The sequence below is a fragment of the Cynocephalus volans genome, chromosome X (genome assembly GCF_027409185.1).
Source record: "Cynocephalus volans isolate mCynVol1 chromosome X, mCynVol1.pri, whole genome shotgun sequence".
In the NCBI taxonomy this organism is placed as follows: domain Eukaryota; kingdom Metazoa; phylum Chordata; class Mammalia; order Dermoptera; family Cynocephalidae; genus Cynocephalus; species Cynocephalus volans.
In genome coordinates, this window is record NC_084478.1 from 79,570,622 (window position 1) to 79,587,501 (window position 16,880).

General features: G+C 47.8%; 1 protein-coding gene across 5 annotated transcripts in view; it reads left to right on the forward strand.

Moving 5' to 3' along the window:
- DLG3 (discs large MAGUK scaffold protein 3) overlaps positions 1–16,627 on the forward strand; it is a 51,422-nt gene extending 34,795 nt beyond the window's left edge. For 3 of the 5 annotated variants that reach the window (XM_063084208.1, XM_063084210.1, XM_063084211.1), the window contains 9 exons: positions 6,292–6,468; positions 6,688–6,763; positions 9,500–9,545; positions 12,522–12,572; positions 13,285–13,386; positions 13,946–14,118; positions 14,877–14,986; positions 15,328–15,419; positions 16,521–16,627. In XM_063084208.1, coding sequence (XP_062940278.1) covers positions 6,292–6,468; positions 6,688–6,763; positions 9,500–9,545; positions 12,522–12,572; positions 13,285–13,386; positions 13,946–14,118; positions 14,877–14,986; positions 15,328–15,419; positions 16,521–16,627 — 934 coding nt within the window. Of the gene's footprint in view, positions 1–6,291; positions 6,469–6,687; positions 6,764–9,499; positions 9,546–11,206; positions 11,249–12,521; positions 12,573–13,284; positions 13,387–13,945; positions 14,119–14,876; positions 14,987–15,327; positions 15,420–16,520 lie in introns of all 5 variants that reach the window. The other 2 variants (XM_063084207.1, XM_063084209.1) reach the window with 1 other exon arrangement.
- Positions 16,628–16,880: the final 253 nt, after the last annotated feature.

Genomic DNA, 16,880 nt, shown 5'->3' on the forward strand with positions numbered 1-16,880 from the left:
CTGGCAGAGAGGGGCCGGCTGAAAGGAAGATTCGGCAGCCAGGGCACATGCCTTATCCCTTTGGGTGGGCACGTGCACCTCTCAGGCGATATTTTAAAGGTCACCTCTTGAGCAACATATCTTTCAAGACCTTTGGAAACATTTTCTCCTTAGGGAGACAGGCAGTGGCCTTGAACACTGAAGATTAGCATGAAACTCGAACCTGCAAAACCCCGGGGGGACGTTGCATCTACTCTTTGGTGGTGTGATGGCTCCTGAAAGCTTCTTTGTTGCCTGCTGTCACTTTGTTTTGACATGCCACATTTTCCCTGGGCCACACTCTTTACCCTGCTCTTTAAAGAATTCAATATTTTTCTTTTCTGGCCTGACCTTGATGATTGAAAAGTTTTAGGAATACCCAGGGTCTGGCTCTCCCTGGCTTCACAGAGATGCGTGGCCATAACCCAGGAGGAGTATATTCAGAGGTGAGAAATCATCTTCTTTTGAGTATGCTGAGCACTGTGACTTTAGGCTGGGGATGGTAATATTTCCATAAGCTTTATTCTCTCATGCATGACACAGTGTTTCCCTCAGACCTGACCAGTCCTTAACTCCATGAAATTATTTTTATCTAGACCCAGAAAGAATAAGGGCTTTCTGAGGTTTCTAATCTCCCAGCACACTGTCTTGTCAGATAAGCTTACACACACACACACACACACACACACACACACACACACACACACACACACACACACACACACACACACACACACACACACACACACACGAGAGAGAGAGAGAGAGAGAGAGAGAGAGAGAGAGAGAGAGAGAGAGAGAGAGAGAGAGAGAGAGAGGAGAGAGGACAGAGGGGGGGGGTGAGACCAGGGTGGCAGATTGAAACAAATAGGTTTTGTTTTTTGAATCGGGTTGAAATGGTTGGTTGCTGTGTCATCTAGACCTTGCATGTGTAGGATTTAGGTTCTGGGATGGTGGTTCAGTCTGATTTAAAAGGTGCAGTATCTGGCTTGACTTTCTCTAGTGTCCGCCCTACAGATAAAAAGGGAAAGAGGAGGAGATATCAGTGTTGTGAAGAAATGGGCTCCTTCCTCCTCTCACCAGGCCTGACATGGAGCATTTGTAAGAAGATCCCAAACCCTGTCACTTCATTGGGATTCCAGGCTGTTCCTACGAGAGACTGTCATGCTAGATAGACACAGTTTAACATGTTTCTTAAAGACCTTAGGAAGGTAGTTGATATTATTTTTAAATTTATTAAGGTCTGATTCACATTTTGATTGGCTTTTTTTTTGATTACATGAAATACATGTCATGTGACAGGTTGTTTCACTTTAATACTCTGTCCTGTTATCTGTTTTACTGGGTTATTTTCCACATGAAAGTTTAGCCTGGTAATGATAAGAAAGTTGAGGCAATGAAGTTGATCATACAAGGCCCACTAAATGAATGTCACGCTCCTTAGCTGGACGGTCCAGGCTGTCCACAGTTAGGCCCCAACCTGCCACTCTTTGCAGCCCAGCCAGCCAGATATGGATGCGCTGCTGATCCCTGAACACACTCTGTGCTTCTTGCCTCTAGGCCTTTGCTAAAACTGTCCTCTCTAGCTGGAAGGACCTCTTCCTATCTCTGCCTTTTGAAATCCTGAACCTTCACTGAGGCCCAGATCAAAAAACAGAGACTGCTTGTAGCTTGTCCAAACTAGATGTGATCTGTACTCCCTGTGAATACTTCTAGGCCTAGGTTTGTCCTCCCTTTGTGCTTCTTGCGACAACCTCCTGAGCAGACTCTACCCTCCGTCAGATCACAGGCTCCACAAGGGGACTGACTTTGCTTTTGCATCTCCCATATAGGAGGGTACTTCAAAAAGTTTGTGGAGAAATAAAATTAAAATTAAAAGATAATATGAATCCTCTCATGAACTTTTTGAAGTACCCTCATATTAACAGAGTGCCTCACATCAAGAAGACTCAGTAAGTATTTAAATAATGGGAGAATGGTATTTTGGAGACAGAGCCAAGTGGAGATTTAGCTTTTTTAAAAAAATACATGTGACTGGGCCGAGCCCGTGGCGCACTCGGTAGCGTGCTGCGCTAGGAGCGCGGCGACGCTCCCGCCGCGGGTTCGCATCCTATATAGGAATGACTGGTGCACTCACTGGCTGAGTACCGGTCACGAAAAAAAAAAAAAAAAAATGCATGTGACTGACTTAGACCTCATGAAATTTTCTGAGAGTCACCTGCCACACAACTCCAGATGAGGCCCTATGCGAATCTTGGCCTGGCTTTCATCGTCTGTGAGGAAGTTTTCTAGCTCTTAGTCAAACAAAATTTCAGCAGGAAAAGAGACAAAGTGGATTTGGAGAAAATCCACATCATGGGTTTGGAAAACAAATCAAAATCATGACAAAGGAAGGAATTGTTGAAGGAACTGGGAATGTTTAGCACAGTAGAGAAGACCTAGGAAAGACGTAGACTCATTAAGTGCTAGAAAGAAACTTAAAGACTATCTAAGGAATTTCTTAGGAAGTTGGACAAAATAACCTCTAAGACTCCAGTGTTCTGCAAAGTTCTTTTCCTATTTGCAGTTCTGATTGATAGAAAAGGAAATTTTTGTTACTTCATCTTTTACATTCTCAGCTGGGAATATTATAGTTTAGGATTTCAAACTCAGGTATTATGCTTCTATATCTTTAATAAAACCTTAGCTAAAAAAAGCATCATCCATCCTGTTATCCAGTATTCTTTATTTATTCATCACAGATAAACTCATCAAAGTCCAGATAGACTTGGGTACCACTTTTTATCAGGTAATTCGAGTATACAACTTCCTTTTTTACCTCGTTTGCCAGAGAATTTAGAGCCAAACATGTTCCTCATCTCAAGTAAATGACCCTGCCAGTGCTTGATATATCTATTTCCCCACTTTTCTTTTTTAATTGACTTACATTTTTTGAAAATTGTAAAAGGAACATGTACTGTCATTAAAAAACAAACCAAACAGTACAATTCCCAGTGTGCTGGTAGTGACTACTGGCATTCTTGTTGACTTTTATCTGTGTTTATTTTGTTTTTACTTTGCTCATGCTATATGTGTTTTAATATCGTAAGGTACCTGAAATTCATCGTGGGGTGGCTGCTAGGTGGGACAGAGAGTTTGTGCATCATTGGGCAGCCCAGGTGACACTGCCTACTGCCCAGGGTGAGTCCATCAACCCCGAAACAGAGCGAGAGAAGAATGCAGAGATGTTTTAAGGGAACATACCTGTTTGGTCCAGCCCAGCTTCTGCTCTCAAGTCCGTGCCCCACAGACACACTGGGAAGCCTTATGGAAAATGGGCTGAGTCACAATCCAAGGACAACGCTGGGATTGAAGGCATGGCACTGCTTCACACATGTTTATTTTCTTTCTCACTGGATTTGGTGGTGTAGAGAAGGTCTAAGAAGGTTTTTTTCCCCCTCTTTCAAGTAAGAAAAAAATAAAGCACTGAAGAACTTTCAGTGACAATCTCTATGACTTAGAGCCGCAACACTCCTAGTGACCAATGACTTGGTCTTGGGTAGATCCCTTAACTGCTGACATTCATCCAACAAATGTTGAGCTTATGCTGTGCTCTGGGTGCTGGGGACATATACATCAACAAGATGAAAAGGGCCCTTCCTCCTGGAGCTTGGGTCTGGTGAAGGAGAGATTCAGTAAGCACATTAAAACAAGAATGAGGTAAATTCAGGTATTGGTGTTGGGGAGAAGGCTGGACTGGGTACAGCTCCTGGGCAGTCAGGTAAGGCTTCTCTGGAGGTGACGTTTGAGCAGACCCCTGAGTGGCCAGAACATTGGGAAGACTTATAAGGAGTGGTGAGATCAGAGGCACAGCACATACAAAGGACCTGAGGTGGAAAATGATTGTGGAGTGAAGGGGACATCAATGAGAATTGCATGTGGGAGAGGTGGGCAGGGCCAGACCCGTGCAAGACGCTGTAGACCAGACTACTAATGAGTTTTGTCTTGGTCCTCATTGTCATCACATGTGGAAGAGCAGGGGAGCCAGCAGTATCCAGTCTATCTTTTGAAAAGACCACTCTGGCTGCTGGGTGGAGAATCGACTATAAGGAACAAAGGTAACAGTGGGGGTCATGTGAGGAGGCAGAGATGAGGGTAACAAAAAAAATTCATCTTGTAAGTAACTTATATTAATTTTATTTAAACTTTAGATGTTTAAAAAATTACAATAATTGGGTTCCTGGCGTCCAGCTGACATGTTTACATCAGCTTTACCATAAGTACTCCAGCTTGTTACTGCTGTTGCCAAAGGTCAAGCATGGTTCTGTGAGGTGCTAAAATATATATGGTGTTTTAAACTTGTAACCAGTAAACGCCACCTTCTAATCTTCTACAAACTCATCCTAATCTCTCCTAATTCATTTTAATATCTTCCTTCCTTCCTTCCCCAAACTAATTTGTGCTTAATCCAGGTTCTATTCTTCTCCTTACTATATTCGTTCTATTCTTTGAAGCCCGTAATGACATGTAGTGTTTCTCACTGTTGCTTAGAATGAGATCACTTCATCGCACTTGTCTTCGTAGGAGCTGCTGACAGAAAGAATGCCTTCCCTGCTCTAGGACACACGTAGCTCAGGCAGTGTGCAAGCACTCAGACTTGATTCTGTCACACGGAGTCCGGGAAGAACCTCAGGACAGAGTGCCTCCTTATCTGCTGGCCTCTCTCTGCCTCTCCCCTTACTGCTTTGAGTATATAAATTGAGGGAAATAAAGGACTTTTTGTTAGAGTTTGGGTATTTTCATTTTCAAATCATCTGACTGATTTATTAGAATTCTGTTTTAAGAACTTTAGAAAAAGTAAATGGGTTTTTCACTCTCTATGGTTTTACTACATTCTGTGTTTCAGTTGGGCTTGCACGAGGGGACAAAGTGTGTTTTACTTGCAGCTTCCAGCTGAGCCACAGACCACCGTAGTGTGGGTAGAAGTGGAAGTCTTGGCACTGGGTTCTGAGAAGCCCACTAGGCTGTGTGCACATAGGTATGAAAACACTTCTGTTAGCAGAGAATGTGAAGACGACAGTAAGGACCTGAGATTGTGGGTAGAAAGATGCAAACGTCTCACTGGAATCATTCATTTGTCATGACTCCACGTGAGGAAAGGTTCCACTAGATGAGAAAAATAGAAACTTCTGTTCAGGTGAATTTGTTCCCTGAGCAGGAAGCTTCTGGTGTAAAGCACCAGCCTATCCTCACCAGGGCTGGAGTTAGCAGCGGGCCCTGGAGGATGGAGCTTGGAGCTTCGCTTTACATTTGTCCCCAGATCCCTTGCCCCCATCATCCCATTGACTATGAGGTTGGATTAATGTTGCTAAGGCTCTTTTGATGTGTCATTTCCCTACTCTCAGATCTTCAGGGGCCACTGGATCAGGGGTCTTCAAGGCCTTCCAAAGTTTACCCAAGACCTTTATTACCAACCTCATTTTCTAGGATTCCAGCTGCAGCCAGGCTGGTCTCCTCCTTTTCCACAAGCCTGGATGGTGTAGCTCGCTCCCCACCTTCTCTCGCCTCCCCTTTTATCTCTACTCTGCTTCCTTTATAGCATGTCATAACTGCGTGTCTTGTCAGAAGACCTGGGTTCTGTCCCAGGTTGGTTAGATTGTGACCTAGGTCAAATTATTCTTCCTCTTGAGCCTCCGTTTCTCCATGTGTAAGAGAAAGACTGAACCAGTAGACTTCTAGGATACCTTTCAACCTTATCATTGTGTGGTTCAACATCAGCCTTAGTTTTTTCTTTGGCTGCCCCAGGACACAGGGCCCTTTCTTTCTTTTGTGTTTCTGCAGCATTCACCATTCACCATTCACCTTTCATTGTTTGCGATTGTAGTTAACATTTTTTTGTCCTGTCTTCAAGTACTTTTTGAAGATATGTTAGTAACCTGAGAAAGCCCATTGGTAGAGCTACTTTCCTGCGATGTGAGTGAGGGAGAGGGCTACTGAACGTGCTCTACTTTGGACTTCACCTTGTGTCCAGAAGCCAGGAGGAGAAGGGATTTGTAAAAGATTTTCCCTTATACCCATTATTGGGACAATGGGATGTTTTTTGAAAAGGGGTGCATATTTACCACTTTGGGACTGAGAAAATGATGCAGGCTCCCAGAGACTTCCTTCTGGCCTGCTGTGAGGCTGCTGCGTCTGTGCTGTTGGCGTCGGCCCTCCCCTGCCATCCCTTCAGGGTGCTAGCGCCCTGGCATTTAGGGTTGGGATGGTCACTTCATCTTTCACTGTGCATTTCAGGGCCCTGTTTGATTATGACCGGACTCGGGACAGCTGCCTGCCAAGCCAAGGGCTCAGCTTCTCTTATGGTGACATTCTGCATGTTATCAATGCCTCTGATGATGAGTGGTGGCAGGCAAGGCTGGTGACCCCACATGGAGAAAGTGAGCAAATTGGTGTGATCCCCAGTAAGAAGAGGTGAGTTGTCATGATCATGAGCAAGTCCTTTCTTGTTTTCCTCTTGTCCTGTAAGTGGCTTGAGAGCAGCACGTGTGCCCTCTTCCTTTGGAGTAGAGACTTGGTACTCAGGACATGGTTTTCACTCAGTGAGCCAAAAAGTGGCGGCTGTACAGGCTGCAACCCACTGCCAAGAACATATTCTGACAGTAACAGGACTTCTTTCTGACTCCAAAATAGGGTTGAAAAGAAAGAAAGAGCTCGATTGAAAACCGTGAAGTTCCATGCCAGGACGGGGATGATTGAGTCCAACAGGGTAAGTGGGGACCCTCCCAAGGAAGTCAGCCAGCATGTGAAGAGGGGCGAGAGGCTTGGAGTTTGGGCTGATGTAGAAGAGAACTGGGGAGCTCAAAAGAAGGGGCCTGGCTCTATCCTATTAGAATATTGGCTGCTTTTCAGAAAGCAGAGAGGGAGTATGTAAGGTCCATGGGCAACTGGCTCATGAAGATGTGTTGGAGTTGGACTGTCTAGAAGGCTGGCTTGCTCAGGGAAAATGAAACCACTTGCGGGTGTCTCCCTGGCTATAGACCCTTGTCAGAGCCGTGGGGACCCTGAACAACAGAACCTGGCCTTGTCATCCAGCCAGGAAGGCCAGCCCCAGAGCTCCCACCTCCCACCTCCCTTCAGACTACATGAGGCAGGAGAGTTCTCCATTCACCCTTTTTCTTGTGTGAGCTTCACAGGCCAAAGAACTTCCGGAGCAATAGAAAGAAGAGAAACATGGAGTAGGTGACTCTGTGTATATCAGTGGCAACCTTAGGGCATGTGTCCAGGAGGCTACAGTGACCTTTGTTCTTTAGGAGGTGCCAGTGAGTGCTGTGAGTCTGGATTAGGTGGAAACCTCTAACATCCCTACATTTCCTGTAAACATAATTTTCCTCTTACATCAACTTTCATTTAATCTCATAGACTCCATTTGTGAGAGATGGTCTTTTATTTAGTTCATCGTTGTCTCCATTTTAGTTTTTCTTGCATGCTTTAAAATCCATTGTTCTGTTTTTTTTTTCTTCTGTCCTTCCCCTCCATCTTCATGTTCTTTCACAGTTCATCAAAACGAAACGTAAAAAGAGTTTCCGCCTCTCTCGAAAGTTTCCATTTTACAAGAGCAAAGAAAACATGGCCCAGGAGAGCAGCATACAGGAACGTAAGTAGCAGCAGAGTCCAGAGAGCAGAGCGCCCACAGCCCTGTCCTTTCGTCCTCAGTTGCACCTTCCCTCAGGAGAAGCCTGCGCGAGGGCGAGCGTTCCCGTGAGCGCGCACACCTGCTTATTTGCACAGTCAGGGCAGAAACCGGTCTGCATAGGGAGATGTTAGGTCTTATTTGTTCAGCTCCTCACTTGAAGTGAATGTTGGAGGCTCTGCGGCAGGACTGATCCCAGGGCCAGCCTCCAGGAAGTCCCTGGCACTGGTGTTGGAAGTGCCAGACGGAGCTCTGCTGTGGTGAGGAGCAGTTTTCAGCCAGACTGTCAGGGTTAGAAAAATGGTTTTTAAAGAGTACAAGGTCTGGGAACTCAGTGTTGCTGTCCTTCTTCCTCTTGTGTTTTCTTTCCCTTAACTTCACTCATCTATGTCAAGAGAAGAGCCTTTTCTTCCCAGGGTCCCTGGAGCTGGAGCTACTACACACAGAATCTGCATATGCCTCTCAGCAGACTCACCGTCGTCCTAGCATGCCCATGGAGCCAGTTTTCACCAGAGAATCCTTCCTGCTTAAATGAGTTGACATGGAAGGGATGTTGCTCAACATAGTCCAAATCAAGATTTATTGAGAAACACAAAGCTAGTTTGGTAGAAAAGGCTGTAATGCTGAGCTAGTTTAACTTTAAGAACCAATTTAATCCTGGTAAATCTTTTTACTCTACCATATACCTCAGAAATTAACTACTCTAACCTTAACCTTTAACACTAGGTCAGGCTTAGAAAATATTTTCTCGTTTGTCTCATTGTAAATTATAAACATCTTTCATTTACCAGTGATGCCCTCATCTTACGTGGAGGGATCTTAGGGACCTGAGCTATTGGACTGGCAGGACACTGACTGGTTCCAATAGGAAATGTCCTTTTTTCGGGCCAGCCCAATTCACGGTCATGAGATGTGTGGGTCATTGCTGTCTGGTGTGGTGCCCGGGAATACCAGGTGCCCTTGTCCAGATGGAGGCCGTGGCACATCATCCTGGGGTTGCACAATATAGAGCAGTCGATGAAGTTGGTTCTGCTTGTGAGCAGCAGGAGACAGTCTGAGACAGAGGCCTGAGGTGATGTCACCACAGTTCACTAGATGGATCCCAAAACCTCCACGCTGAGTCCAGCCTAGGAGGCGTTTGCTGCTCAGTGGTCCAGGCTGGCAGGGGGGTGGGGGGATGAAAGTGGGGGAGGCATTAGACGACAGAGTTGAAACTGCCTAGTGCTTATTCTCCAGAAGCTGAGCTCATCCCCCTAGGTCTGCACAGCTCAGGGCAGCTTGGAAGGCCGTACCTCAGACCACGTGAAGCTCTCCCCAAAGGGTTTGAACAGAGCAAGTGGGTCTTGGGTGAAAGTTCCCTGAAGTGGTGGCCATTCTGTCTGCCTGCCTGGCACATGTGCACATTTGCTCCCTCGTTCACCCATGGAGGACGTCTGGGCTCTACAACTACAAATATGGTCAAAGCAGGAGCTCCAAAGCCTTGTAGTGTCACTGGCCCTGTCTTGTGGGCCTATAGGCTACAGAGTACCTCAGAAGGCGAGTCCTCCGAGGCCCTCTGGCAACAAATTGAGCAAGTCCAGATATCTTATCTGACCTGGGATATCTTTCTGTAGTGATGTTTTTAACCTCACTGTAGTTACAGGTCTTCATAGTATTTCATACTTCCATCACTAATGCTCACCTGCCTCTGTATTCTTCCTTCCCCTTGTCTTTTTTCTGTTTTTTTTCTTTTCGCCCCAATTCTCTTCCTCCCTCTCCTGCCTTTCCCTTCCTTCCCCTCCCTTTCTCTGTCCTTGCTGTCTGTGAAATCAGGACTTCCCTGGGTTAAGTGACGATTATTATGGAGCAAAGAACCTGAGTAAGTCAAATGTACACACCATTAACTATTTGTGGCATGAATGGAGATAGTGGGGGTGGCATGTAGGGGGCACGGGGAGGGTGACGGGGAGGGGAGGGCAGTGTTTGTGAGCACTCTGATACCACAGCAGGAAGACGTGCATGTGGCTTGAAATGTCATACTTTTGTTCTGGATCTCTGGGACCCTAATAAATCCCTGTCATTCATGTCTCAGTTTTCCTTTTGCACCTTGAAGCAGTGGGGCGTGAGCTTGGCATCCTGCCTTAGAAGTGAGGTAGCCCAAAGTGCTTCTCTAAGGTGACTACTCAGCTAGTCTCTAGCCTGTTGTCAAGCAGAGGGTGCCCACTGGTTGGAGTCTTCTCCCAGTGGCACCCCACTAAAGGATTGGGCTTAGGAACTGCAGCTCTTATAGCCCCTCTCACTAGGGGCGAGGGCCCCGTGAACCCTTTTACCCAACCTGCATCGGGAATGCCCCAGCGGATCCAGTGCCTCTGCAAACAGCATGGGCAGGCTTCCCACAGAGAGTCTCTAAGGGGCCAAGTTGGTCTGGTGGGGGCCTCGGCACCATTTATGGATCATATAGGAGTATATCTCATGCTCTGTCTCAGGAAAACTCTGATCTCTGCATTCTGGAAAATTATCCTAGAGTGGAAAATGAAAGGACTCAGACGATGGGGCCTTAGCAGCTACCCCTGCTGCATGCAGAGGCCGGGCCGGGTGGGTTTTGCCAGCTTATACTCTCCTTCAGTAAATAACAAAGGCCAAAGGTAAAGGAGCTGCCATTGGGGATTGTTCAGGAACTAGCCATGTGTGGCAACTCAGCCAGTCCTTCCTGGGGGCCACAGCATGTCACGGTCTGGAACAGTGTAGTCTTGGCTGAAACGAGCAGCGTCCCTCTCCATCATTTGGTGTGTCCGTGTCTCATCTTCATCCACCTATTGTCCTGGGAGGGCTGGGCTTTGTTTGTGCCTCCTGTGATTGTTTGAGCTTGCTCCACTCACACTCAGAGATGGCTGGGTCCCAACTCTGAGACAGGAGGGCTGTCTCATCCTCAGGATGTCTTGTTGGTTTGCTATGTCTGTGTTGCAACACATCTGTCTAATGGTAGATGGAGGACCGTCCCCCTCAGTACTGAAGCCAAGTCTCCTCCTTAGTGGCAGCAGGTCCTACCGAGTGGCCCGGGCAGTGCCCCCTGGTGACTGCTCAACCATCCAGCCTCTTAGTGCTGGAGTGCCACGTACTTCTGTACTTTGGGGGCTCTGTCTGGGGAAGAAATTCATGAGCACCCTGGTCTCTTGACTTTTCTTTGCTTCTGTCACTGTCTTTTCTTTTCCTGTCTTGGGAGATGCATTTTGAGGTAGGATTTGGAAACCATCCAAGTCAACTCATTTGATTCAGATGAAGACGTTGCCACTGAAGGAAGTAAAGCTCGTAGTGTGTAGAGAAGGACTTGGCAGACCGAGAGGGGGGACTAGTATGAGGTGGCCAGGGGCTCATGATTGGAGCTGTGCCTCCCAGTTGGTAGCCTGGATGTGGCAGGCCTCCTGTGGCTGACTCAGTTTGCAGCTCAGTGTCTTGTTCCTGGAGCATTTGAGTTTTGTGCTGCATGTGACCTTTCAGTGGTGTGTTCTGAATTGGAGTCTCTTTCTTGTTGGCTTGCAGAGGGAGTGACATCCAACACCAGTGACAGCGAAAGCAGTTCCAGTAAGTGTGTGTCATTCCCCCATGTCATGACCGTGTGTCCCAGCCATCCTCATCCCATTGTTGCATGGCTGCCGTTTCTCTCAGAGGCTGGTGCTTCTTTTAGCCTTGTACACTTCGAGATCCTGGAAATGCTGTGGCCAGTTCATTCTCTTAATAAGATGGGGTTCGCCCGTGGGTTAAAGGAGCGTATAAGGGCCTGACCTTACTTCAGAGCATCCCTGAAGCCATGGGAAGGGTGAACTGCCAATGAATAAACCCCTGCCATGGGCACCATGGGCTGTAGGTGCTGCCAGGTTTACAGATTTGCTGAGAGACCAAAAGAGAAATGGCTCCTCTGGGATATTATCCTGAACCTGCCTTTTCAGGTTGAAAGGACCTCCTTGCCTTTTGGCTGGTTTCAATGATCAGGTAATTGTCCAGTTTTCCTTGGAAGATCCCATTGACCAGACAACAGAAGCCACGGTTCAGACCTCGTGAGATTTGGGAGCCCTCTCCTTTCAGGGTTGGCAGTGGCTAGAGAGGCCTCGTAAAATCTCCGCAGGAGTCTTAGGTTCAGAAGAAGCCTTTTACCAAGCTTCCCGTGGCTCCATGAAAACATCACTGCCTTCCCCAGTACTGCTGTCAGCCACTTGGGGACCTCCTGGTACCCAGCACCAAGTGGCTTGGCAACTATTGTAGGAAAACCTCATCGGTGCTAGCCTTTGCGGAGCTCCACCATGAGGACAGAGCAGGCTCAGCGCTGCTTTTAAAGGGCACTGGGAACCTTAGCCCAGCCATGCACCACTTTTCTGGATGCTTCTTCAAGCGGTTGGGAGTTAGGTAGACTTTCAAAACGGTAAGGTTAGGCTGCAGCTTTGGGGACCTGCACGAGTGCCCTGATTCCCCCGCCTGCAGGTGAGGGGACTCGGGCAAGTGTCTTGACCCACTGAAGTGTCCCTGTGATTTTTACCACAGAAAGGGGCCAATGAACACAGCCAACTGTTACCTATAGTACAGTTCCTAAGAAATTGGGGTGGTTTTTGGTGGAGGCTTCATGGCTTCTGGGTCTTGGCCTTTGGTCAGCGATATTTCACTGAAGGAGGGAACTGCTGGCTCCTGCCCCAGGGTCAGTGAATGGCTTCCTGTGCTTTCTTGCTGAAGGAAAGCAGAAAGGACCACAGGGCAGGAGGTAGCAAGTTCCACTCGATCAGGTTGGTGTCCGGCAGGGGCGGTGAATGTTGGACACAGGGAGGCAGGTCATAAAGTGCTAACCTGTCTCCCTTTTTTGTTGCAGAAGGACAAGAGGATGCTATTTTGTCATATGAGCCAGTGACACGACAAGAAAGTAAGCCCCCTCCTGAGAGTCCTGCCTTCATGTTGGTCTCCCAGCCATAGGGCTCAAGGCCGTGGTGGCAGAGGTGGCAGAGGGAGGGACCTGGGGGAGGAGGAACGCTTGACATCCAGCCCCTGGGCTCCTCCTCTTCTACTTCCTCCTAGTGTCATAGGGAAGGGGAGCCCACCAGTGTGAATTTCGCTGTGCCTTTGCCCACCGCCAGGATAACTCTCAAAGGAGAGGGCAGATTTACAAGGCAGGCAAAGGAAGGCCTGTTTCAGTGAATGTAGCCGCTGCTAAAAGAGAGGTCTCCGTCTTTCCCTTCAAAGTAACTGCTCTTGCTTAGCTACTAGTGTCAGTACAGAGATTTCTCCTGAATCTATTGGAAGGAGAGATGCTTTTGGTTTCAGACTTGCCTCAGACTGAGATAATTCTCATATTAAAGGCTCTTTGAGGGCTGGCCGGTTAGCTCAGTTGGTTAGAGTGCAGTGTTATAACACCAAGCTCAAGGGTTCAGATCCCTGTACTGGCCAGCTGCCAATGAAAAAAAAAAAAAAAACAGAAACAAAAATAATAAGGGCTCTTTGATGTCTCTGTAGTTAAAAGCTGTGGACACTTGACCGTGTCCGAGTCTGGGCCCCAGAGCCTCTGCGTTCCACATTCCAGCCAGACTCGGAAGTGGGATGAGGCCTCTGTTCACTGTCTTGATGCTTTCCCTCTCCAGTTCACTATGCAAGGCCTGTGATCATCCTGGGCCCAATGAAGGACCGAGTCAACGATGACCTGATCTCTGAGTTCCCACATAAATTTGGATCCTGTGTGCCACGTAAGAGCCCAGGAAGACCCAGAGGAGTGAGGCTTGGTGCCCTGGGAATTGTTACTCTGATGTTTTACGGGAAGGGTCTGGATCAGATTCTAGGACTATGTGGAAACAGGCTGTATCTGACACCCTGGAAGAGAGTAGGTGGCAATAGATTCCCCAAAAGCTGATGGGGTTGACAAGATGAAGATATCAGGCTTGGCTGCTCACTGGACAAGTGGGGAGGCCCAGCCCAAGTGGTGTTGACGTGACTGAATGAACGCTTTGTGAGCCTCACTAACTCCCGTACCAAGTTTGGCACCCTCTGCCAGTCCTTGGCTCAGGAAACCCCACCTTTCTGGTCCAGTTTGAGCTAAAGCTCATAGCCCCGTGTGAGACCTATAGGTCAGAAGAGAAGTAGGCAAGACAGACTTCTTCCCAACTGCTTTTTATCCCCACTCATCTGAAAAAAAGTTGAAATGGCCCTGGGACCCACCCAGGTGAGAGGGGACCAAGTCAGCTGTTTTGGTTCACGGCAGATCCTTGCCCCTGTGTGGGTCACACAGCGTTTCCTTTCTTCCTTCAGATACTACCCGGCCTCGGCGTGATAACGAGGTGGATGGACAAGACTACCACTTTGTGGTGTCCCGAGAACAAATGGAGAAGGATATCCAGGACAACAAGTTCATTGAGGCAGGCCAATTCAATGATAATCTCTATGGAACCAGCATCCAGTCAGTGCGGGCAGTTGCAGAGAGGGTAAGCAGAGAGGAGATGGCCTCAACGAGAAGACAGAAATGCTCACGCCAAGGTTCACTCGGTCCTCATCCTTCTAGCACGGGCGCTTCTTTTTTTTTTTTTTTTCTGAGATGACCGGTAAGGGGATCTTAACCCTTGACTTGGTGTTGTCAGCACCACGCTCAGCCAGTGAGCAAACTGGCCATCCGTATATGGGATCCGAACCCGGGGCCTTGGTGTTATCAGCACCGCACTCTCCCGAGTGAGCCACGGGGCCGGTCCAAAGTGAACTTTTTTTTTTTGTTTGTTTTTGTTTTTTTTGTTTTGTTTTTTCGTGACCGGCACTACAGCCAGTGAGTGCACCGGTCATTCCTATATAGGATCCGAACCCGCGAGCGGGAGCGTCGCCGCGCTCCCAGCGCAGCACTCTACCGAGTGCGCCACGGGCTTGGCCCTTAGCACAGGCGCTTCTGAGCGGTACTGCCGACCAAAGCCCTGGCAGCACTGCAGAGTCCCAGCCCCTCAGTGAAGGCATCTGTCTCCTTCATGTAACTCACCCCAGAGCGTCACTCATCAAGGACTAGGGACCCCTAGGCACATGCAGCCTTTTCTGAGTAATAGGAGCAAAAAGTGGGGCCTGGGTACCTCAGGGATAGGATCTTCCAGGCCGCTCTGAGTAGCCCTGGGTTCCCCCAGGTGGATGTTTGGAATTCCACTGGATTTCTGCTTGGGGTTGGGTGGATGGGGAGTGGATGGGCTGATCAGGTCTGCTTTTTCAGGGCAAGCACTGCATCTTAGATGTTTCCGGCAATGCTATCAAGAGACTGCAACAAGCACAACTTTACCCCATTGCCATTTTCATCAAGCCCAAGTCCATTGAAGCACTTATGTAAGTGTTTGCTGAAGCTTAGACATGCCCAGCTAGGAGGGGGTCCTGGACAGGAAATGGAGAATAAAGCGATCTGTTGGGCAGGGGTAGGACACGGGAAGCTTTAAGGAAACTCTGTGCCCCAGCTCTGGTCACCAGGCGCACCTTCTGTTTTGAGTGCCTGTGTCTATGTTCCTGGTTGGGCTTTTGAACTTAGAAGGCTTGAGGAAGGAGTTAGCCATAGGTCACTGCTGCTCTGAGAGGGCAGCTTAGCAGATTTTCTGGGATCCTGGAACAATCCTTTATGTTAACCAAAACATAGGATCTAGTTTGGAACTATTTTTCTTCTGTGTCTTTGGCAGGGAAATGAACCGACGGCAGACATACGAACAAGCAAATAAGGTCTATGACAAAGCCATGAAACTGGAGCAGGAGTTTGGAGAATACTTTACAGGTAAGAGTCTCTGCTGCCCAGCCCAGGGTATGTGGGAGCGGCCAGACACTTATTTGTATAAGTGTCTCATAGAGGTTTAGGCAGAATTTAGAAACCTTGCAGCGTTTCTGGATGTTTTTGAGCTTTTGATTGCAAACCTTTCCAAAGCACTCAAGTTCTCTCTGTCTAGCCATAGCAGTTTCACCAACTTATGGTATAAACCGCTCACCAAATGCTGCCTTGGACTGTTGGTTTGTTCATTTTGTTTTCTCTTTCCTACTAGAGTATAAGCTCCCTGTACTACTTTGTTTCCCTGCCTCCCAGCTCCCTGCCCCAGTACTTTGCCTTGCATGTTTTAGGTGCTGAATAAACGTTTGTTGATGATGAGGATTCCTTGGTGTGGTGTTCAAGTTGTCTGTAGGTGTGTGTGTGAGTGTGTATGGTCACCTATTGACGGTCAGTTCCTAAAAGGTTGGGAAGGTTTCTATGTAATACGTTTCTCACCTTTAAAAGTTCGGTGACATCTATGTGTGTGTAGGGCAGTGCTGAGTAAATTCTAGCTGTTGGTGCTACTGGGTTAACTGGGTAAAGAATTCATAAATGTACTCACACACCTTGGGGTCTTTGGAGCTCCCTTTGCCGTCAGCATCTGTGTCCTTGTTTGCTGAGCTGACCTCTGACATCGAGTAGGTGTGACAGCCCCAGGAGTACTGCCTCTTGCCAGAAATTGTGGCTTTCAGCTCTTTCTCTGGATAACTGGGATTTTCTAAGTCGTATAGGAAGGCTCTTTTAGAATTACAAGCTGCTGGCTTTATGGCAGCCAAGAGCAACATGAGCTACAAGGTCTGGCATATAGTGGGTGCTCGGTAAACAGTCTCCCGTTCCTTGTTACTTAGTCTTACTGTCTCAGCCAGTGGACTTCCAGCCCTGGGCTTGGGGCGCCTAGCCACTTCCCCTCCTGCCCTGAGCTCGGACAGCCAACTAGTGGGGCCAGCCCTGCGCTGCTGTGAGCGGCCTCCGTGCCTAGGGGGCATTGTAGGATTGTTGGGAGAGGCAAGATTGCCGGGGTTTGGGGGTGTGCTGTGAACCACAGTAATAATTTTGTTTTCCTCTTCACTTTAGCCATTGTACAGGGTGACTCACTGGAAGAGATTTATAACAAAATCAAACAAATCATTGAGGACCAGTCTGGGCACTACATTTGGGTCCCATCCCCTGAAAAACTCTGAAGAATCCCCTCCAACCATTCTCTTGTGAACAGAAGAAATCAAGTCCCTCTTCCCTCCTCCCTCTTCATTCCTGTCCCCATGGGGAGAACAAAGACTACTGTTCTTGTCCCCTTTTTTAGATATGTCAAAAAAATTGAGTTTTCTAGTCCTGTTTTTTTTTTTTTGTTTGTTTTTGTTTTTGTTTTAGTTTATTTTTGGGGATGATGCCATCTCACTCATCATGTGACTGTGCCCATTCCTGCATGGACCTTTC